Below are 23,001 nucleotides of genomic sequence, written 5' to 3'. Positions count from 1 at the left end.
TATCAGCAAATTGCCTTTAGAAATACAATAACATTTGTGTGTCAAAGTACGCAACAGATTGATATCCAAAACGCAGCAGATCTGTCGAAATGTTAAATTGGCAATAAAAAGTGCGGCACCGTCGATAGGCGGCCTATTCTCTCGGGCGTAAAATGCAATCAACTTGCTACATAAAGACCACTCACAGCGCGAATAAGGTAAGCAAAAGTTATCTTCCTTCGCTGCGCCTGCGGAGGAGTCCGATGAGGCGGAGGACCGCCACATTATACTTTTATGATACAGAACTGGTAGTATTTTTATTTTTTTGGAGTGACATTTAACTACAAGAAATTTAATGAAATTAATTGCTCCTAGAATAGATGATATACCTGCGATATAAAGGGAAAAAATAGATAGGTCAATTGAGGTCCCCCTATAGGAAATATTAGATGCTAAGGAGAGGGTGGGGTAAATTATTCAATCTGTTCCTACTCCTGAATTAATAAATCTTCCCAAGAGACTGCTTACATCGATTCTCAAATAAAATTATAACTGTGAAAATGAAAAGATTCGATAAATCTGTCGCCAATCTGTCGTCATTTATGAATACAGATATGCTGCATATTTGGCGCGAATCTGCTGTGAGTTTACATTGCAACATCTGTTTTCAATTTGCTGCGTGAATTTGTCATTGTGTTGCTAGTGACAGATCTGCTCTGGTGTTGCACCCAATTTGATATCAGGATTTGATAACAATTTTTGCTTGCAATTGGGGCGCAGTCGAGAACACGTTTTAGGCCATGGTTTTGGCAGCCTGATTCTGCAAGAAATTTTTTAGCAGTCTACTGACAATTTGGCAGCAAATGGTTAGCTGGGTATTTATATCTGCGCAACTTATGATGAAAATGGCTCAAACAAAGAGCCGAAACGTTTAACTAATATATTCATGTTTTTAAATTGTTAAAAAATTGTGATTTATTTTGTGCGCATCATCAATCGTAGTCGACTCGTATTTATCAGATATTTACATTTTTTTATTTCTACAATCTTTTTAAATTAATTTATAATATATACGGATATTACTTACTTTTAACAACCAAGTCAGACGTGCTACTAGCACTTCCAATATCATTGCTCGCCGTGCAAGTATAACGTCCAGCATCGTTTGCATTAACATTTTTCAGTTCCAATTTTACGTGATTATGCGCATAACTAATTTTTATATTATCTTTCAATGTCAACTCTTGACCATTTTTTGACCATAAAATCTTCGGTTGTGGAAAACCTGAAATAAATTATAAATGTTTTAAATAATAAAAACAAGAAAAAACGGGTTATAAGGAGTCAACGCTGTTTGTGCGCAAATTTATAGACAAGTAACTTTTAGTATCTTTATCGCAGTAAGTCATGTTAAGTAATGTTACACTTTGAGCCATCTTTAGTGCAAAGAATCGACAATGTAGTAACTTGTATTCATGGCGATCCAGAGCTAAGTTTAATTAACACAGCCGATTCAATAGCCGGATAAAGAGATTAATTATATAAAAATAATATAAAATTAGCAATGTAAGAACAACTGATTATATCAATAAAACTCACCTTAGGATCTCTAGACCATCTTTAGCGTAAAAGTATACAATAAAAAATTAAAACGTGTATAACAAAGTAGTCAATTGATAAAAAAATTTAATTTAAAAAATTAATGTCTGTCGCAATATTGAGGAACTAAATGCTTTCATATAAGACAAATCCAAGCAGTGTAACGTTTAAAATGCGAGTGAGATGTTTTCGTTAGCCTAACGTGTTGTTGTCGCTTGATAAAAAGCATAATCATTGTTTATGAGTTTTGTTTTTAATAAAGGATAAATATATTTGGTTTAATAAGTCAGTGTCTGTTTGGAGATTGAAACCGTTATTTTGTATAACATTTTTGATCTTCTGTTTAGATTTCTTTCCAAATTTCGACTCCTTCTCAATCAAATTCATGATTATGATGTATCTTATGGTCCGTAATCACAGAATGAGTAATAATATTATGTTTAATATTTTTTTCATGCTCTTTAAGCATGACAAACCTTGAAGTTTTTTGTAATGACTTCTTATGTTTAGAGAGAAACATAAATAACAATTTTAACTCGGGGGAAGTACAAGAAAAAAATTTATAAACAAAAGATTTAAAAATGTACCATTGGTTTTTTATTAATGTGAAATATTCGTCCTCCCAGGGGTACACACGCACACATACACGGGGGGCAAAGGTGACTTTCGATCCCCTCTCGCATTCACCCCGTCGCACAGTAAGCCAGGAGACCAGAAAAAGTGGCCAAAAGTCAACATTTTGTCGGATTTTAATAAAACTTTATATATAGGGATTTTTGAGGTCGCTAATAACAAATATAATGTCAAAATTAAAAAATTCAGAATGGCGGATACATATGGCGACTAAAATTAATAAAAATTGGTCTGTTTCAATAAAACTGGATATATGGCAGTTTTGGAGGTTGCTAATAACAAATATAATGTCAAAATCTAAAAATTCAAAATGGCGGATCCAATATGGCGGACACAACATCTTCATCAAGAAATGTAAAAACATGGCAATTTTAATGCAAATTTTTTATCAGAGGTTTTCGAGGACGCTGATTACAAATATGCTTTTTAATTTTTAAAATAAAAAAAAAAAACAAATGAAGTCTGATAATGTCCTGCAACCTTCTCGCGGTAGATCTCAGAAACTATAGTTATGTAGGCTAATCGCGGGCAAATTTGATGAAATATTTTATTTAAATTTTTAATATCTTATTTTCATAGACATTCAACTATTTATATTTATTTGTATTATAACAGACTTTTTTGCCACTTTGATTTCATCATTTTGAATTTAGAATTTGAGTAACAAATTTGTAATTAAAGACCTCGAAAACTTTTGAAAAAAAATTTTTATCAAAAAACGGCAAGTTTTTGCATTTTTGGTCTGCCATTTTAAATTCGCTATTTTAAATTTAAAAAATTAAATAGCATGTTCGTAATCAGCGTCCTTGAAAATCTCCGATAAAAAATTTGCATTAAAATTGCTATGTTTTTGCATTTTTCATCCACCATATTAGATCCGCCATTTTGAATTTTTAGATTTTGACATTAATCTACAAAATATATTACATATTATTTAATAATTCTGAATTAAACTTAATTTTAACATTAATATTGATATGGTACATAATGTGCAAAAATCAATTCTTTACATTTTACATGCGCGTACAGTCTCGAATTATTATAAAATTCTTCAAATTACATTATGCAAAAATGGACGAAAGTGGGCGCTATATTTTTAAAATACATACTTTAAAAAATTTAATACTACTCGATTAATGTCAATAACTGACAGAGTTTAAGGGAGCCATAATTTGAAAATATGCGCAACCTATCAAATTTCAATAATAAATGAGAATAAAGATATACCATTTTTTAATTCTTGCACTATTTACTTTAAACTCCATTATAATGATTTGTCTATATATAATAATGAATGAGAAATAACAAAAGATTTTTTGTTTACTGAAATACAACAATGCCAATAAAATATTTGAAAAGTAAAATTTTCGATTGCATCCATGATTTTAAAAGTTTATATTGTTGTCAAATATAAACCAACCGATCAAATTGAATGACATTTTCAAAATAACTACTTTCGACTATCAAGATTAAGACAGGACATTTGTCTGATCTTATTTCTGGAATCGACTTTTGGCCACTTTTTCTGGTCTCCTGGCCCACTGTGCGTCGATAGGGATGCCCTGGGTAGAAGTACGCAAAAGTACGGTGCGTACTTTGTTGATGATAAATTACGGCTTAACTGATATAGTTATTTTCAATACCGTACTTTTGCGCATTTCTACCTAAGGCACCCTTACTGACGAGGTGGGTGCGGAAGGGGGACCGAAGGTCCTCCTTGGACCCTTTTCCGTGTGCGCGCGCGCGCGTGTGTGTGTCTACCCCTGGGAGGACGAATTTCATTCCACATTAATCAGAAAACAATGGTACGTTTTAAAACGTACCTTTTTTGTTTATAACTTTTTAATAAATAACGAGCGCCAAGCAAAACTTTTATAACATTATTCAGGATGATAATCTTGATAATATATTAAGGTCATTGATATCAGGAGGTGGTCCGTTATTCTGAATAGTTACCCACTATGTATAATGAAAAAATTTATTTGTAAGAAAAGAGAAAAAACAATCCAAATAAAGTGTATATACGTATGTATATACGTATGTATTGAAAGATATGATATAAATGTTGAACAAGATGGTTAATAACAAAATATTGTTTTAATAAAATTAAATTTCTAATGATAATTATAAATATTTGATAACAATTTGTTGCTTAATATTGCAAAACAGGCTTTAAAATATCTAAGCTTTGAATTTAATCTTAACTCATTTAATCAAGATTTCTAAACCTTTTTAATCGAGATGTTGTACCCCTCGTTGGGAGTACTGTTAGGGATCGCTGCCAGAGATCTCGCGAGGAAGGTATTTGGTCACTCACACCGTTTCTTCGTTTTGAACACTTTATTATATTATTCGTTTACAATGTGCGAGTAGATCGCGACCCCGCAAGGCAGAGTGTCGCGTTTATGAGTTTGCTGTCCACGACCCCGCAAAGCAGAATGTCATGGTTGTGTATTTACAATGATTTATATCGGCGATACACGACCCCGCAAAGCAGAGTGTCGTGTGTTATCTTGGTTTGTCTACTTCAGATTGACGTCTCTTACTTTCTTTCGGCGGTTTATATATCCGATAATTCGGTAGTTGGATCGAAAGAAGGGGAGGATTGCGTGAGGGCGTAAATCGGTCAGTATTCCAAATTCTTGCTTAGACAGCAAGTGCTGTCGAAGGAGCATTGCGCTAATTGTCGAGCGGATTGCGCGGAACCTCGCGCAATGCACTCGATGCTGACTGCTGCAGCTGACCGACTTACGTCATTGTGCTACTGACATCTTTCTTATCGTTATGAGTGTGTCACTCATAACAGGGATAGTTATTGGATGATTATGATGTAACAATTTATTAATTATATTACAAGAGAATGAAATACATAATTTTAAATAATATCGATAATGCATATATATATGTTTATATAACGTACTAACTGAATATACTGATATTATATACATTTTATGAAGAATAAACATAAAAGTACACTTGAAACGTATTTAAAAATACATTTTAATTTATGCGTGATCTGTTATGTTATTTATAAAACATATCATTACATTAATATATTATATTTACCTTAATATAATATATTATATATATATGTTATATAAATATATATAAACTTTATCGATATTATTCTAAATTATGCATTACATTTTTTTGTAATATAATTAATAAAGTTATATCATGTAATCACATTCAATAAGAATCTTGGTTAAATAAATGTAATTGTAATCTGATAATAATGTAATCCGATTTTTTCCTGATAAAGACCTTGATTAAGTTTTTGGTAAAGACTACGTTATCAAATCTTTCAGGTCCTGATTGAATACACCTAATTATTAAATAAGGCTTACATCACCAGTTCTTAATCAGTCCCTAATCCATATTATTTCTACTCGGGAAGTATGATACATACTAAACTTTAATTATTATATATCAATGAGTAATAAGTCGCCTAACGGTCTATATCGAATCTTAGTTATAGATATAATTTTATTTTTGGTAATTACTACATCGCTCAGTAATCAGGATCATATGTTTCTTCATTATTCAATTAATTATTAAAATTAGATCAGCGTAAACCAACAATTACACACAGAAAAAAATAATATATTTAACGAAATGTTCTTCGATTTAATTTACAATATAAATTCTCCGTTTTTAATAAGCAAATGACGGCAGATATCTGGAGTAGTCACAGTCGTCGATTCATTGGTGTGACTGTTTATTGGGTAATTACTATAGAATTAATACTATCGAATCAATGTATATTTGAAAAACTCGCATTTAGTCATCGAATCGCTATTTTAGTTATGTGAAAAAATCAAATAAATTTTTTGTATATTTTCAACATTTTCAGCCGCATGAGTTCTGAGAAAATAAATTAAACATTTAATATTTTTAAGTTGAATTATCAATTTGAAACCTGTAACAGTGGTCATTTTATTTGGAACTTACTATATGTTTTTATTTAGATTGATGAACAGTCTTTCAAAAAATATCATATGCCATTGCCTGCAAACGATTTCTCGGAAGTCACACGATCAAATTGCCAATATTTTGAATAAAATTCATTTAAAATATGAAATAATTGGTGAATAGTTGGTAGCCACTGTTACAAACAATGGTTCTAATTTTGTTAAAGTTTTTAAAAAATTCGAAGTTTGCTTAGATGATTTTTTATTTCATAAAGGTAAATTGACGTTAAAACATTTTACTCAGCAATATTAATCCAATACACATAAATGAAGACATTAATAAGTAGATAGAAAAAGTTTCGGAAGCAATAAATAGAGGCAAAAGTTCCCTAAATTTTAATTAATTACGGGATTGAAAAATCATAAATATACTGAAATCAATGAAAATTTCCAAAGATTTTGAACAGTATACGAGACCTAATGATAATATGGATGTTTTAGATTACATTGAAGCATACGGAGAATAGAATCAAAATGAATATCAGTCTGTGGAAACAGTGTTCTTTTGAAGGAATTGTTTCTCCATTATTGCCTCCTCATCAAAGATGTGCCAGCCACACTTTACATTTAGTTGCAACAATTGATATCTTAAGTGATATCAATTTAATGGAAAATATTAATTTGCTGTACAATGATGTTATCAATAAATGTACCTGTTTGTGGAACTTGACAAGATCTCCAAAAAAGCATGAGATCATGTTCGAAGCTTTGAGAGAAGCACTAAACCGACCCATTGCTACGCGGTGGACGTTGTTTAACTGTTTGAAACAACTCATAAAGTTCAAAGATAAACCTTGGATCTTGTCTGTTCAACTGGATATTGCAGATTCTTTCACAACGAGCGATTTTATGTATTATACACAATTTTGAAAACATACAAAATGAAATTTTTTATTGTAATATGTTATTAATTTTAATAAACAAACCTAATATGTTATTAATTTTACAGATTTATAGAAGAGTACATCAAATGCACTGAACCAATTGCAGAAGCACTTGATATTCTTTAGGGTGAAGTTGAAGTCAGCTATGGTTACTTGTTACTAACAATTATTTCTGCCAAGAATAAATTCTAAAAAATAATTAACGCAAATCTAATTTATTGTACAGCATTTGTTAATCTACTAATAACGACTTTGGAAAGAAGATAAAAGCAATTTAACTCTACAATAATTTTATATTCTTGTAATAGTAGATGTTTCTTAAAAAAATGTTTTAAAACCATATTATTAAATTAAACTTTTAAGTGCCTCTTAATAAGTTTGATTGTATTAATTATTATTTGGAATATCGAATGTTACAGACGCGATACAGTAAAACTAAATAATTTTAATTATTAAAATAAATTAATTTAATATTAATTTAACTATGTTCATATTTCAGTAATTTTAAGATAAATTTTAATCGTTTTTCCTTTCATTGTAGATTTTCGAATTTGTTTAATATTGTCGAGGAAGGAAAGCAAGCAGCTGTAACGGCGGCAACTCATTAGAAATTCAAAATGAGATGGTTATTGAAGTGCCTGTGTGAAACGGCTCGAGACAATGCAATGGTCGCCATAAAAAATGGACTAGGGGCATGTTACAATCATTCAGTACAAAATGTCACAGAGATGGACATAAGTAATGATGGATTCGATTTTGATAACAAGGATGGACAATACTTTGAATCGTAAATGTATAACCAGTTTTTCACAATAAAGCCTCGAATTTCGAAAAAAAAAAACGGCGGAAGCGAAGTTGTACACCATACAATTTGCTTAATATAAATAATATTTATTTTACATATTTATGTAAAATAATAACAATAAAAGTTAAAGAAAAATAAATTAAAAATTATGTTTTAATTTTTTAACATCTATTGAACTAATGTAGACACTGATGTATATGTATGTATTAAAATAAGGTATTTACAGATTATCACAAAGTATCAATTTTTATGTGAAAGCAAAAGCACTAATTCTAACTTAAAAAGGCGATTTGAAAATTTATGGGAAGTTTTTAACTGCAGTCAGTATGCGGCTTTACCATTAAGTTGACATGAGAGTTCTATATTTTGGGGTAAAAATAGACTAATAGGAGACCCAGCCCCAATGACCTTGACCTTGACATATGTTATCAAAATCATGACCTTGAGTAATGTATAAGAGGTTTAGCCGTCGCTCATTGCTTTACATGGGTTTGCGACTTTCCACGCCAAACAAAATCCACACTGTTTGTTTTTAATGTTTTTGCATTAACCAAATAACGATATAAAATTGGTTAGAGTTAGGAAAAATTACGGTGAAGGAGTGCAGGGAGAGGGCCTCTCTCCCGCCCACACGTGTGTGTGTGTTTTCTATACTATATAAGTTCCCAACTTTTTATACAAAACGTGATCTTTATCCCAGGTAGCAAGCCTACGTCATTTTGACGTCCCAAAATGGTCATATCTGGTCATATGTCGTCAAAATGACCATTTTTTTACATGACCTAAAATTGATGTCATGATGTGACGTCATTTCGTAGTCATATTTCAGTCATGATCTGACGATTATTTTCCCAGACAGCACGCATCCAAAATCGGGACATAAAGACGTCATTAAGACGTATTTTAGACACGGTCTAAAGCAGTGTCTATAATGAGATTTAAGGCGTAAGGCATAAGCATATTATATAAGCATATTATATTTAACTTTAAGAGAACTTTTTTAAGAAAACATTAGATATCTTGGAAATAATGTCAAAATGGTAACATTTATCAGAGATGTCTACTAAGAGCGGTCTTTGAGATATCTCATTGAAGAATTTCATTTAAGTTTCTTGAAAATGTTATCCTTTATTATTAAGGTTATGGAAGAAGATAAATTTAACAATGAAATTAATAAGTAAATAAATTAATGCTATTTATTTTTAATATGTTTTGCAAAATTTAATTGCTTTTATAAAAAATAATATAATTGCGTCAGTTTATAACATATAGGTATATGTAGACAATAACAAGTACCCATATCGATGAGTCAAATTGGCGTAGCAGCTAGAGTACAAGGTTCGTAATCCTAAGGTCCCGGGTTCAAACCTACCAGCGGCAAGTAAGAATAAAATAAAATAATATAATTTAAATTTAATTAATTAATAAAAATTTGTCCTAAATTTAGTATGTGCTGTTGATAAAAATAATTTAAAAAAAAATGAAATTTTTATTTTATTTTATTTTTCTTTAGTTGCAGTTTAAAGATATCCGATTTAAGAAATCTTTTAGATATCAGTTTCATGATATCTTTCTGTTCTCAAAAAACGACGCATTGGTTAACATTCTGACATTATATGTTATCTTTTAAAAGTCTCTTTATGTTATTATTTTCAGAAGCAGAATATCTTTTACAGATCTTTTTGACAACATATTGTTCACGTCATTCCATGACGTCAAAATACGGTATATTTCATGACGTCAGGAATTTGTGACATTCGACCCTCATTTTAACGTCATAAGGGCGTCATTTCGTGACGTCAAGAATAGTCAGTAAATGACCATTTTGGGACGTCAAAATGACGTGAGCTTGCTACCTGGGATAAACATGTAGCTTTGGAAAATTACATATAATTTATAAAACTTGATCTTGACAACAAATAAACCTGCAAACATAAACATAAACCTATGAAGTAAGGTCTACGTTATTTGACTAAAGTTTCATAAATACGATATTATCAGTGCTTTACGTAAAGTAAACGAAGTCCACCCCTTACGAAAAAGACACTGAAAATAACACTTAAAAAAATACTCAAGTTGAGTATAATTTTGGACAAGGGGTAAACACTCAATTCAGTGTAAACACTCAATTTGAGTGTTCGCTTTTTAATTTACTTTTAATTAGAGTGTTATTACTTTCAATTTAAATGTTCGCCATCTAATTGAGTGTTAATTTCAATGTTAATCCTAAATTTAAGAAAAACATTGAAATTAACACTCAATTAGATGGCAAACATCCAAGTTGAAAGTAATACTCAAATTAATACTCGAAGCCAGCTGAACACTCTAATTGAATATTTATTTTAGATATTCGTTTTATGTCCATTTTTACCAATGCAGATTAATTTTAATCTTGGTTGAACTTACTTTTTTTTCTTTGTTTTTATTTAATATCTTCTAATCCAATGTTTGAAAATGCACACTCAATATTAAGTGTATACCTTCAACCGATAGATGTTGAGTGTACATCCCCAACGTTTCAGTGTTCACACTTTATGTTGGAAGTATATACTCATTTATTGTGTGTTATATCCAAATGTTGAGAGTATACTTTTAAATATTCAGTATTTAAATCCAAACTTTAGTATGAACACTTAATCATTGGGTGTACACACTCAATGTTAGAGTATAAACACTCAATCTTTAGTGTAAATACTCAAGATTTGAGCGTATACACCTAAATTTCGGAGAAAACTCCCAAAATCGAGTATTAACACTCAATTTTGAGTGTAAACTCTCAAAATTAGAGTGTTTTTTCCGTAAGGGACGCTTGTATTCTACCATATGGGTTTACGACTTTCCACGTCAAACAAGATCCACGCTGTTTGTTTTCAATGTTTTTGCATTAAACAAATAACGACATAAAATTGGTTGGGTTAGAGCTTGAAAAAATTATGGAGAGATGGTGCAGGGGGGAGGGGGGGCGCTCTCCGCTTACGCGTTTTCTATAATACCATATAACTTAATGACTTTTCATGTAAAACGTGATCTTTATAGACATATAGTTTTAGAAAAAGGACAGTGATTTTTGGTGATATTGAAAAAGATCCTAAAAGAGTATTTACATTATCTATGCCAAACCGATGTTCTGAAACGTTGTTACCTATTGTCCAAAAATATGTTGCATCTGGTTTTGTAATTCATACCGATAAATAGCGTGTATACGATGGATAAACTAATACAATAATTACATACACAAAACAGTTAATCATTCTGTTAATTTTGTCGATCCAGTAACTAGGACTCACACACAAAATATAGAAAGATTGTGGAGAAAAATGCAAGCAAACATATCCCGTTATGGCATATGTAATTATCATTTTACAAATTATATTGTGGAATTTTTATTTAAGAGAATGTATGAGTATGGTGAACGTATTGACATGTTTTATAATAAGATTAATATATCCATTAAATGCATTAAATGTTAAATAAAATTTTATATATAAAATAAAATGTATGAATTTCTTGTGTTTATAACTTTCTAATAAACAATGAGCGGCTAAAACCTTTTATACATTACTCAAGGTCATGATCTTGACAACATATGTCAAGGTCAAGGTCATTGAGGCTGGGTCCTTTATTCGGCATTTTTACCTATTTTTGTAAGTAAAAACCCACACGATAGAGTGGCAGAAAGACGCAGTATTATATAATTTTTTATTCTTGTCTTAATAAAAATACTTTTTGGAACAAGTGGATTTTATATCACTAAAGAATTTTTTAAAAGCGACCACCAAATTGAGCTTCAGAGTGAAAAAAATTAGACAATTTTAATAGGAAATTTTCAAGTGTTATCATCGAATGTTTTAATCAAATTTCAACTTTGATAAAAATATGCATAAAAAATATGCAAATTTGTTTTAAATTTAATTAAATTTCGTTGAAATTATTCTAAAACTATGATAAAATTTTGCTAAAATTTTGCTAAAAATTTTTGAAAAATCTAAAATGTTGAACAATTAAAAAAAAAATTTTTTTTTCGGCAAAATTTTTTCATTAAAAATTTTATTAAATACAAAAGTTTAGTTTTAATTAAGTTGTAAAAATTGTCAATGTATCTAATATAATTCAATATTAATTATATATATATATATATATATGTATAATTATATATATATATATATACAGGGAGTCCCAGAGCATACTGGTCACTGTTCATAAAAAGGTAGATGGGATCGAGATGAACATAAAAGTTCAATATTGTTGTGGGTTTGGTCTGCTAATAATCGAGATATAAATTTTTTAAATTATGCGAATGAGAGCACGCCTTGCGCGCCGAAGGAAGGGCTCGAGCCGCTCGAGCCATAGCACGGCCTACTGTTTCAAGCATTGGCTGCCGGCGGCGGCGGGGGAAAGAAGGAGAAGCGTGGCGTCGTCGCCGTTCCCACGTCTCGCCGCACCGCACCTAAGCTCGCGTCGATGGCTGCTACGTACACTCGCGATTACATGACGAGATTATAAATTATTAATAAAAATAGGACAAATTTAAATCGCAATAAACTTTTGTAAATAAGAAAGTCGAAAGAGAGAAAGCAATGGAAACGTATGGAACCTGCAAATAATATAATATTTGCCGCATTAAATTCTCTCATCGTTTTTATGGAATATTAAATTAACGAAGATTTGTCACGATTGATTCTTTATCATTCTCCTTTCGTAACCACCTTATTAGAAAATTACGAAATGCACGAAATACTATCCCTAATATGCACTCTTTGTAAAATAACACGATAAAAAAATATTCACGTTTGATCTAACGACTTCAGGATAAATTATTCGATGCAACTTCTACGGTAATTATAGGTAATTAGAGATCAATGTTATGTCAAGTATCGTTAGTATGGTTAACTAGAAATGATTTTCTCTTGTATATGATAGAGAACTTCGAATTTCTTCTATCGTTAATACATTATAAGTCACTGAAAATCTGTCGTAATTAATAACGCAATTAAAGGTAGAAGAAACTCTGAATTCTTTTATTGATTATTGAATTTTTTATTTACTCTTGATTCGTATGTAAAATTGAACTTTGTACTTTTATACTTTGTAATTTAGCAGGAATATCTTTCCCTCTAAAGTATTTACTGAAACACGATAAACGTCATTTTCAACAACAGTTCCAATCAATATTATTAGAGTTTCATTAAATGTCATAAAATTTGTTTAACAATATTACTATTTTTTAACATTTTTAACATTAAACACGATACGACACTCAGAAAGAAAGTATCGTGCTGATTATTTAGCGCAGTTTTAGTGATAATTTTTGATAATTTTTTTTTCGATCGTGTGTAACACTAAAATATAAAGAAATGATAATTGTTAAAATTTTATTTTATTCAAATTACACATAATGAAAGTAGAATAGTACAAACTAAAGATGTTGTTAAACGTGGTAATATTTATTGTATTTGTGTACTACGTAGTGCTTGAGAGGGAAAGAGAGAGAGAGAGAGAGAGAAAGAGAGAGAAAGAGAGAGAGAGAGAGAGAGAGAGAGAGAGAGAGAGAGAGAGAGAGAGAGAGAGAGAGAGAGAGAGAGAGAGAGGGAGAGAAGGAGAGAGAGGTATCATACTAAAATGCGCGAAATACTTATCCATAGTATGTTACACTCTTTGTAATAACACAGAAAAATATTCTCTCTTGATGTAACGATTTCACGATAGCTTAGGCGCAATGCTACGATAATTATGCTTAAAAATTAATGTTCAATATCATGTATTGTTAACACAACGAAGGATTTTCTTTTATAACCATAGAAAACTTATAGTTTCTTCTACCTTTAATTGCATTATTAATTACGACAGATTTTCAGTGACTTATAATGTATTAACGATAGAAGAAATTCGAAGTTCTCTATCATATACAAGAGAAAATCATTTCTAGTTAACCATACTAACGATACTTGACATAACATTGATCTCTAATTACCTATAATTATCGTAGAAGTTGCATCGAATAATTTATCCTGAAGTCGTTAGATCAAACGTGAATATTTTTCTATCGTGTTATTTTACAAAGAGTGCATATTAGGGATAGTATTTCGTGCATTTCGTAATTTTCTAATAAGATGGTTACGAAAGGAGAATGTATAAAGAATCAATCGTGATAAATCTTTGTTAATTTAATATTCCATAAAAAACGATGAGAGAATTTGATGCGGCAAATATTATATTATTTGCAGGTTCCATACGTTTCCATTGCTTTCTCTCTTTCGACTTTCTTATTTACAAAAGTTTATTGCGATTTAAATTTGTCCTATTTTTATTAATAATTTATAATCTCGTCATGTAATCGCGAGTGTGCGTAGCAGCCATCGACGCGAGCTTAGGTGCGGTGCGGCGAGACGTGGGAACGGCGACGACGCCACGCTTCTCCTTCTTCCCCCCGCCGCCGCCGGCAGCCAATGCTTGAGACAGTAGGTCGTGCTATGGCTCGAGCGGCTCGAGCCCTTCCTTCGGCGCGCAAAGCGCGCTCTCATTCGCATAATTTAAAAAATTTATATCTCGATTATTAGCAGACCAAACCCACAACAATATTGAACTTTTATGTTCATCTCGATCCCATCTACCTTTTTATGAACAGTGACCAGTATGCTCTGGGACTCCCTGTATATATTATGTGTATATATATGTATATATATATATATATATATATATATATATATGTATAATATAAGATATATTTTATATGAGAGAGAGGGAAAGAGATAGAGAGCAAAATGGATATACTATTTTGTACCATTTCTGATGATGAAATCTAAATCTTCTACAATTCATGGATTATTATTTACGTAAATGACACGTAAAATATAGTTTATATACGCGTAATATAGATTACTTATATTTTACGTACAACTCTGATTTGTACTATATTATATAAATATGTATATGCGCACACACACACACACACACACACACACACACACACACACACACACACACGCGCGCGCGCGCGCGCGCGCGGTATACTATACACTTACCATCAATGATACCTTCAAGAATTACATTAGCTCCTTGATCGACAATCATTCCTGTAATTGGTGAAATAAATCTTGGTTCAACCAATTTCCTAGATGGTTTTTGAACTTGACTTGTCTTAACATCGTGTTTTACGTCTCCTGTTTCTTCAGTTACGAGAACAGTTTTTTCTTGTTTTATTTCGTTAGGCTGGTCTTGTATGATTTTTTCATATTCTTCAATCTTGTGAGACTAGAAAATATTTTTGATTAACACATAGATTGATTAACACATTATATAACAAAATATAACATATTGTATAATTATATAATTAACATATTATATAATTTTTAATTAACATGTTATATAATGTATGTGATTTTACCATTCACAAATACTGTAAAATTAAAATAAGCAAAAGTTATTATTTTCACAGAACTGTTGTATAAAACAGACATACTATATCTACCTGTACGACAGGTGGTGCTCCATTTTCTGAAGTGGATTGTTTGGAACTTTGCACAGTTGTTTTCGTGCAAATACTGGCAGGTTTGTGTCCAGATTGCGATAAAGTGGAAGTCATAGTAGAAGATAAGAATTCCTTTTTCGTAGACATTGTTGAAGAATGTGTGACAGTCGACGACATTTTGGTCAACACCTGACTTTCGCTACCATCTTTGTGATATGTTTTCTCGCTTGAAAAATGTTTGTCACCACTACTTGCGGGATGCATAATGCTTGTAGGAAAATGTGGAACTAATTCGAGTATTTTTTTTATTTCACTTGCAGCTGGGTCCGCTGATCCACGCTCTGGAAGTAATTCCAGTCAATAAAATAATTATATATTTATGATAATAAGTAGTAATAATATATACTTTAAGAGATATGAAATTATTATTGTGATTGGGAGACAAGAAAGTATTTGAAAAATATGTTTTAATTATGTGTACCAAGAAAAAACTTTTATTTTGATAACCAACATTATTATTATGCCGTCAACTTTAATATAATTATAACTTACTGTTTTAGTGTTTTCCTTATATATATATATTACCTGATTATTTAAACAACGATTATCAAACTTATCCAATAAATTAAAAAATTATATTATGCAAGAACTACTGAATTATTTTTACGTGATTGTAAATTATTTATGTTTTATTTTAATTAACATTCATAATATGTATTTCACAAATATGTAATAAATATGAAGAAACCGAAAGTAACAAGAGCGCATTGACCACACGGTCGAAATGCTCCTAGCGAAGTAACGAAATACTTTGCCTCCAATCCACGACAGAAATAGTATCGTTCACCTAGTAATAGGTGAATCGAGCACTCGGCTGCAATATATAACCCAAGACCCAATTTATCGTTGTCATTCTATACTCTTTAATGATGCGTATCTTATGCTTAATATTCGATAAGCGATATCAGGTTTTTTTGTATAGCTGTTTATATTTTTTATTCTTATTATTAATTAGAAATAAATTAATAAGTCTAAAAATTATACATTATAATATGTTTCATGATATTAAAAAAAAATTTTAATGTTGAATGTTTCAATAGTTAAATGTAATATTTTAATTTTACATTAATGTAAATTAAAATATTATATTTTAAGATATAATTATTACATTTATTTCCTTATCAATTTTATAAAATTAATTCTTAAAAAAATGATAAAAATGATAAGTGCATATATTAAAAATTATTGAATAAAGTAAATGTTAACGAAAATGATACTGTTACGAAAATGTATTTGTAATTTTGGAAGAATGGTGCATCAAGTATTGATAAAAATAACACGGTTATTGCTTGTATAAAATAAGAGAAAGAAAGATGAATAAAGAAAAAAATGGTTTGTCTTTTAAGTATTCCTAAATTTTTATGAAATTTGATTTTAAGTTCTTTATTAATTCTTATATTATTTAATATTTTGCATGCAGAAAATAAAGAGAGAGAGAGAGAGAGAGAGAGAGAGAGAGAGAAAGAAGAAGAAGAAGAAAAGAGATGATGTCATAAATTATATATTTAAATCGTTATAAATGTGATAGATCATGTTATAAATGTGATAAACATAAAACCGTTATTATTATATTAAAAAATAACAAATTAAAAATATTTCATTCAAAGCAAAATTATCAAATTTTAAGATGTCTTTGTGCATTTTTGTGTAATTTTATTAAAAAAAATAACTTCATTGAATAAGAGTATTTTCTTTATTGTTAATTAGGAATTTGAGTCACACTGGAGTAGGTGATATGAGTATTAATAACTTGTGACACCATTGCACTTTCTAATATTACATATAATGTTTTACGGAAAAGGAAAAAATTGAAAATGATAATGTTGCAATATTATAAAATGAGTAATATACAAAGTATCCCACACAGCACACATCAGAAAGCTTTCTGAAGGATATCTTCTGCCAGATATCTTTCAGAAAGTTTTTTGAAAGATGGTGTGCTATATATGGGATACATATAAAATGTGTGTATATTAACTTACCAATTTCTACTTTAGCGCTACAAATCGTTTTACCAGCCACGTTTTCCGCTACACAAGAAATAGTACCAACATGTGCATCTTCAACTGCAGGAATCGTCAAAACTTGTCTATCCCCACTAACGGAAATTAAAAAATTTTTTCCATGAACTGACTGGTCATTAAACAACCACTGAATCTAAAAAAGAGAATAAAAACGAAATCTTAATAAAATCTGCTGTTACACACATTTAATAAGAAAATGAAACACTGGACACATATACATGTATATCAGAAAAAAGTATGTGCGCGTCTACATTCTCATCATATTCAACAATTTACAATTTTAATGAAAAGAAAAAACATTAGTAAACATAACATCTCTCTATCTATATCTTAACGACATGATACCTCTCTAACAAAACCACGTTTTACACAGCATCGAAAGTCTCATCTTATACTTCGCGGCGCGACTGCAATCGAGCTTTTCATATGAAGTATATTGTTCACGCGTTTAAATATAACTCGTCGCGGACAAAATTACTTTTGCCCCCTCTTGACAGGCTAGCCAACCTTTTATCTAGATGTTGTTTACGTGGCCAATGCAAAATTTAAACCGTTAAGTTTTCAAGAATCTTTTAATTAAATAATCTTCTTACTTATGTTCATTATATGATGCATAATGCAATCTTGCAAGACAATTCGTATTCGACTGCATATTCTCCTGTTTCTCTATAATTTGTTATTGCTATCTAGATAGTTGTCTATCTTATTAGTTAGTTACAATTATCATGATTAAAATAAAAATCACATTATTGTTAATGTTATATAACACCCGATTTTTTTGCGCTTTATATAATTATACAATTTATATATTTCAAGGATGAACATACAAATGTAACCGTTATGCAAATTTTAAGTTTAATTTTATGTTTACCAGTTTTTTCATCTCTATTAGGACAGGATTTTTAACATAGCTTATGTTTGAAAAAAATTTCAAAATTTATTACATTATCATATGCAAGAACAAATAGAAAGTATGTAATTTTTGAAAAAAAAGTACATTGTGTTTACCTTAGGAAAAGGTTTACCAGTGACGATGCATTCAAATTTTGTTGAAACTCCTTTGAGTATTTTTCTGTCTTGAAATGTTTCTTTGAACGTTGGTGGAATTAATTTTTCTTCCATCTGAATAAATTCTTCGTTCCTTTTAAAATCACCAAGTGATTTCACAACCAATCTCGTAAAAACTTTTGCCTCACCATGTACATTTATGGCTTTGGCCATGTAATTGCCTTTATCTTTTGGTATTGTTGATGAAATTTTTAAAAAACTTGTTTCATCTGTTTTTTCCCCAATCTATTACGTTATATAGCAATTTTATAAAAAAAGTATTATAATTATTTAAATAACGTTAAATAAAATGTAATTTATGTAAATACAAATGATACTCACTAAAATCCTTCCGTTGTGAACTATTTCGTTGCTGTCAAAATACCATCTTAAATCAGGTTTAGGTTCTCCAATTACGACACATTCAAAAATTGCATCTTCTCCTTCAGCTACTAGCAAATCCGTCGGAAATTTAATGAATTTCGGCGCGATACCATTAGCAAGAGTTTTTTCTTTTTCCTTTGAAATGTGAGATGCCGCTACAAATAAAGAAAGTATTATACACATAAGCATAAAATATTTGTAATTAAAAGTATGATTATACATACGCGTAACTGTTAATGTACATTGACTAGAAGCTTCGCCACTAGAATTAATAGCAACTACTTTATATACACCAGCATCATCCAAGAAAGCTTCATGAATAACTAATGAACATCGATCACCTTGGAAGAGTAATTGGAAGTCTGATGATTCTTTTACAGGCTGTTCATTATGATACCAAATTACCTAAAAAGTTACATAATGTTAAAACAAAAAGAAATAATACAATAATAAATTTAGAAATAGGTAAAGAGTTTACCTCCGGTTCAGGTTGACCTACAATCACACAATCTAGCCTAGCTGATCGTCCTTCTTGAATTTTAAGATCCTGCAAGGGTAATTGAAATTTTGGTACTATGGATTCCGTGTCGCTACAAACAAAATCGGATTCACTGGTTTCATGAAGCAAACGTCCTTTCACAGAAACGATACAAGACACAGTAGCTTTCCCCGTTTTATTATTGGCAGTTACCATGTAAGAACCAGCATTCTTTGGAAAAGCTTCCGTAATAGTCAAACTTGTTCGACCACCGTCTGTTTGAATCTGAATAAATATGCAAATAATTACATTATGTTAAATATATCGAAATAATTATGTGTTGTCTTACTTTATGATATTTGCTTTCTTCAATCAACTTTCCATCATGAGTCCAGATTAATTCAGGAATCGGATCTCCGTTGGCTTCGCATTCTAGTTTCACTCTTTGCCCTACTCTAACCATAACATTTGATAACGGTATTACAAAATATGGTTCTTTTGCAGAAATTTGTGCAGCTGAAATTAATATTTAAGTATTTAAATAACAAATATATATTTTTTAATATATACGTCATTATTGATGTCATTACCAAGACACTTACGTTTCACGCTTAGAAAACCACTAGTAGACAATTGTCCCCATTGATTTGTTGCTTTACAGGTGTATGAACCTTTGTCTTCCAAGGAAACTTCATTAAATTTTAGAATCGCTTCTCCGTTATTAAAAGTAATAATGTAATCTGGAGAATTATCAATGTTAACATCATTTTTGTACCATTGTACCGTTGGTAAAGGATTTCCTTTAACAGTGCATTCTAATTTATGAGAACATCTTTCTTTCGCAAAGGAAGATTGCAATTCTTTCACAAAAACAGGAGCACTTGGCTGTTCTTCCGTGATAATCTCTACGTTCCAAATTTTTAACAGAAACAGTCGAGTATTAGTGTATGTATTTATAATAAAATGTACATTTTAATTTAATCAAGTTACCTTTGACAGTTAAAATGGCTGATGTTTCAACAGAACCATGAATATTAAAGGCACGGCAAGTATATTTGGCAGAATCCTCAGCGAACGTTTCTTCTATTTTTAAAGTACAATCACCATTCATATAAGTTGTTAAATAGTCTGGATTATTCAAAATCGATATTCCATCTTTGTACCACACTACTTCTGGTGTCGGTTGACCAATTAAGTGGCATTCAAAACTGAATTCTTTGCCTTCTTGAACTGTCGCGTCATTCAAAGCAACTGTGAATTCTGGTGCTAATAAATCTATTTTATCTGTTTGTGTTTTTTCAGCGCATTCGTATGATTTGTCTTGATGTATCTCCTTAGATGTAAGTTTTCTTGGAGGACTAGTTTCTTTTCGAATAACAGGAACACTTTTCTCGACTTCCATCTGTAATTATAATTAAGCAGAAATTTCATAATATATATTGTAGAATTAATAATTAAAATATATCGTCTAAAATTAAAACCTTCTGAAGAATATGAATTTCTTTAGTTTCCACAGCGGAAGTAATAGTTTCTTCAACTATGGTCTCATCAGTTTTGGCAGACACAGAGTGAGAGACGGGAGGAACAAATTTTCGTGCTTCTTCATCTTTTAATTTCTTCGCCTCTATTGCAGCTTTGTCTAAGGTCTCAGAAGCAAGTTGTTCTGCAAGTTTCTTCGCATTTTCCGCTTCCATTTTTGCAGCTTCCACTGCGGCTATTTCTATTTTAACAGCTTGTAGCTTCTTATCAGCTTCAAGTTGTTCGATTCGCATTTTCTCCCGAAGATCTACAGCATTCTGTAAATTTTGACTTAGAGTACGTAACTCGGAAGAAATAACTGCAAAGGAATCTAGCATCTGTCGATTCTCTACTACCACCTCGTTGAATTGCGGAAGTCTGTCTGTACCTTAAAAAAAATATTTTTTGTAAACAAATTTTTTATACTTACTTTATTTATTTGGTCAATTTTTTGTGATTATAATTTTACCAAAAACTATTGTCGATAATTGTTTCAGCTTCTCAATTCTCCTTTCTTGTTGTTCTTCACCAAGTTTTATATAAGCATCAATTTCTCGCAATAAATTGATAGCTTCTTCAGGCACTTTGACTATCGTTGCCTTACGTGCAACAATCATCAAAAGTTTACTACCTTCTCTAAACCACTGTTTGGCTTCTTCCAAGAGCATAAAATAATCAATGCTTAAATTCATTCTCTTTTTAGTATCTTTAACACATTTCTTCAAATGATCCCATCTGTTTTGTAGAAATAAAATTTCATCCGTCACTTGTGGAGTTAATGGAACAATTATTTCTTCTGTTTTCTTTACAAAAGTCTCAATTCTTTCTTCTAAAGTCTACAAACATATAACATTATTTACATTACATAATTATAATATATAACTTTTACGTAATCACGAATACCTTAACAATTTATTATTAATTTATTTATTAACAAATTATTTACCGTCATCGTTTGCTCAAACTGTTCAAAAGCTGCCAATGTTGCTTTTGATATTAATAAGTTGTCACCGATTCTTTCATCCATGTTTTTCAGCTGTTTGTTTAATTCATGTAGATCCGAATTAATCTTTTCAAGATCTTCTTTAAAAACGCAGAGTCGTTGATGCTTTTCGAAATGGCTTGTTGTTTCGATTTGGAACGATTCGAATTTGACATTCACGGAATCTATCGTATGCTTTAGTTTGTCAATATCTTGTGTTGCTAATTTCAACGGTTCTTGTAATATAATATTGTTCATTATTTCATCTGATTTTGTGCGTACATATTGTAAAGATTCCGTAATATGTGTTTTCAATATGTCAAATTTGTTTAACAAACTATCTACATTAATCAATTCTGACGCATGTTCAACTTCTTGCTTTGCTTCATCAATTTTACACTCAATCTTAAAAATAAATGAAGAACAGTTAATATAATGTTAAAGCATACACTGACAGAAAAGAATGCTTAATTCAAATAAATATTTACTTGAATAGTACTAATAACATATTTTATAGAAAATCAATAATATTTATTTAAAACAAGTATTACTTTCTATAATTTAAAAAATATTTCTTATTTGAAATAAATATTATTCATTTTTTATAAAATATGTTATTAGTACTATTCAAATAAATATGTATTTTAATCAAGCATTTTTTTCTGTCAGTGTATGTATATGAGGCGTTCTCTGTCAAAAAACATTCATCGGCTCACTTTAATTTTTTATATAAAATGTTCCAAAAGCGCTTAAAATTTTCGTTGAAGTAACAATTTTTCAATACCGTTAACCTTTTTTAAAAGTCTAAAATGATGAACTCAGAATCGCAAAAGTTATCCAGATAAACGTGTCGTACTAAACATAACAAGTAAACATTTATAATAATTATAAATTGTGATGCCATTGTAAACGAATAAAATTGCAACATCTATTTGAATCATACCTTAATAATAATAACTTAATTAGATTCTGCTTTTGCTTATGCCGCAAAATACGCACCATATTGTTGCAATTTTTATAGATTAAAAACATTTTCTTTTGCTGACATAACATTTGTGAGGATCTTTGATTATATATAATCCTATCAAAAACCTTATAAAGGTAAATGAGATATCCCAAGTACATAAACGCATTAATCCTTATGTGCACACTCAGCGTTTACCATGTTG

The 23,001-nt window shown here is 30.3% G+C and overlaps 2 protein-coding genes across 11 annotated transcripts in view; one reads left to right on the top strand and one right to left on the bottom strand.

Annotated features, from left to right (window-relative positions):
* Window positions 1-23,001, bottom strand: part of LOC105840013 (muscle M-line assembly protein unc-89) — a 165,645-nt gene that overhangs the window by 66,056 nt on the left and 76,588 nt on the right. For all 9 annotated transcript variants that reach the window (XM_028192292.2, XM_012686715.2, XM_012686719.2 and 6 more), the window contains 14 exons: window positions 21,797-22,237; window positions 21,320-21,686; window positions 20,814-21,238; window positions 20,323-20,734; window positions 19,935-20,237; window positions 19,682-19,848; window positions 19,333-19,617; window positions 19,079-19,259; window positions 18,813-19,009; window positions 18,432-18,716; window positions 17,382-17,556; window positions 15,340-15,680; window positions 14,894-15,122; window positions 1,067-1,264 (listed from right to left, as the gene is read on the bottom strand). In XM_028192292.2, coding sequence (XP_028048093.1) covers window positions 1,067-1,264; window positions 14,894-15,122; window positions 15,340-15,680; window positions 17,382-17,556; window positions 18,432-18,716; window positions 18,813-19,009; window positions 19,079-19,259; window positions 19,333-19,617; window positions 19,682-19,848; window positions 19,935-20,237; window positions 20,323-20,734; window positions 20,814-21,238; window positions 21,320-21,686; window positions 21,797-22,237 — 4,006 coding nt within the window. The remainder of the gene's footprint in view (window positions 1-1,066; window positions 1,265-14,893; window positions 15,123-15,339; window positions 15,681-17,381; window positions 17,557-18,431; window positions 18,717-18,812; window positions 19,010-19,078; window positions 19,260-19,332; window positions 19,618-19,681; window positions 19,849-19,934; window positions 20,238-20,322; window positions 20,735-20,813; window positions 21,239-21,319; window positions 21,687-21,796; window positions 22,238-23,001) is intronic.
* LOC105840572 lies at window positions 5,375-7,962 on the top strand. 2 transcript variants are annotated; one of them, XM_012687535.3, is made up of 4 exons: window positions 5,375-5,936; window positions 6,624-7,033; window positions 7,132-7,193; window positions 7,608-7,962. In XM_012687535.3, the coding sequence occupies exons 1-3, from the start codon at window positions 5,877-5,879 to the stop codon at window positions 7,190-7,192; spliced, it is 531 nt and encodes a 176-aa protein (XP_012542989.1). In that variant the 5' UTR covers window positions 5,375-5,876; the 3' UTR covers window position 7,193; window positions 7,608-7,962. The 2 variants fall into 2 exon arrangements, with proteins under 2 accessions (XP_012542989.1, XP_028049386.1); XM_028193585.2 differs by lacking the exon at window positions 7,608-7,962 and having other exon boundaries at window positions 7,132-7,368.

The sequence above is a fragment of the Monomorium pharaonis genome, chromosome 6, assembly GCF_013373865.1.
Source record: "Monomorium pharaonis isolate MP-MQ-018 chromosome 6, ASM1337386v2, whole genome shotgun sequence".
In the NCBI taxonomy this organism is placed as follows: domain Eukaryota; kingdom Metazoa; phylum Arthropoda; class Insecta; order Hymenoptera; family Formicidae; genus Monomorium; species Monomorium pharaonis.
This window is presented reverse-complemented; position numbering and strand designations above follow the sequence as displayed.

Excerpts from the sequence above, each read along its gene's own strand:
- LOC105840572 (XM_012687535.3), top strand. The coding sequence starts at position 5,877 with ATGACGGCAGATATCTGGAGTAGTCACAGTCGTCGATTCATTGGTGTG. Across the intron at positions 5,937-6,623 it reads TTGGTGTGACTGTTTATTGG|ATTACATTGAAGCATACGGA; the intron begins GTAATTACTATA and ends TGGATGTTTTAG. Across the intron at positions 7,034-7,131 it reads TTCACAACGAGCGATTTTAT|ATTTATAGAAGAGTACATCA; the intron begins GTATTATACACA and ends TTAATTTTACAG.